This window comes from Penaeus monodon, chromosome 22 (genome assembly GCF_015228065.2).
Source record: "Penaeus monodon isolate SGIC_2016 chromosome 22, NSTDA_Pmon_1, whole genome shotgun sequence".
Lineage (NCBI taxonomy): Eukaryota > Metazoa > Arthropoda > Malacostraca > Decapoda > Penaeidae > Penaeus > Penaeus monodon.
In genome coordinates this window covers 9,690,104-9,690,681 of record NC_051407.1, presented here as the reverse complement: position 1 = coordinate 9,690,681, position 578 = coordinate 9,690,104, and the positions used below count along the sequence as shown (strand labels likewise).

Sequence of the window (578 nt, the reverse complement as noted above, 5' to 3'; positions counted from 1 at the left end):
CCAATGCGATGTATAGAAATGTGATATCAAGGGCATAAATTACTGTAAAGTAAAATTACTGTAAGGTAACTAAATTAACCCACGCAAATGAACGCACGCAAATGATAAATAAATGAACGCAAAAGAAAACTCAAGTGAACGTACGCAAATGATAACCAACCAAACGAACGCAAAAGAAAACCCAAACAAACGCACGTAAAGGAAAACCTAAACAAACGCACGCAAACGAAAACCCAAATGAACGCACGCAAATGATAACTGAACGAACGAATGATTACCCATTAGAACGAACGCAAAAAAAATAACCAAACAAAACGCATGCAAACGAAAACCCAAACGAACGCACTCAAAACATCCCAATCGAACGCACGCAAAAACAGCCCAAAACGAACGCAAGCAATAGAGGCAAAACGAAAAAAAAAAGTATTTCTGACTCACCTCTGTAATGGTGAAATTTTTGTGGTCTTCCCAGGACCAGATTTCCTCCAAATTATCATTTCCGTGGACATACAGGGCGTACCTATCAACACGTGGAGAGAAAAAAAAGTTGTAATAGTGACGAAATGGATAATAGGTTC

The 578-nt window shown here is 38.4% G+C and overlaps 1 protein-coding gene across 1 annotated transcript in view; it reads right to left on the bottom strand.

The window, feature by feature from the left end:
* LOC119586923 (insulin receptor-related protein-like) overlaps positions 1–578 on the bottom strand; it is a gene marked incomplete in the record, with an annotated part of 99,749 nt that overhangs the window by 29,971 nt on the left and 69,200 nt on the right. The window contains 1 exon segment of the mRNA XM_037935652.1: positions 439–520. Within this exon segment, the coding sequence (XP_037791580.1) occupies positions 439–520 (82 nt within the window).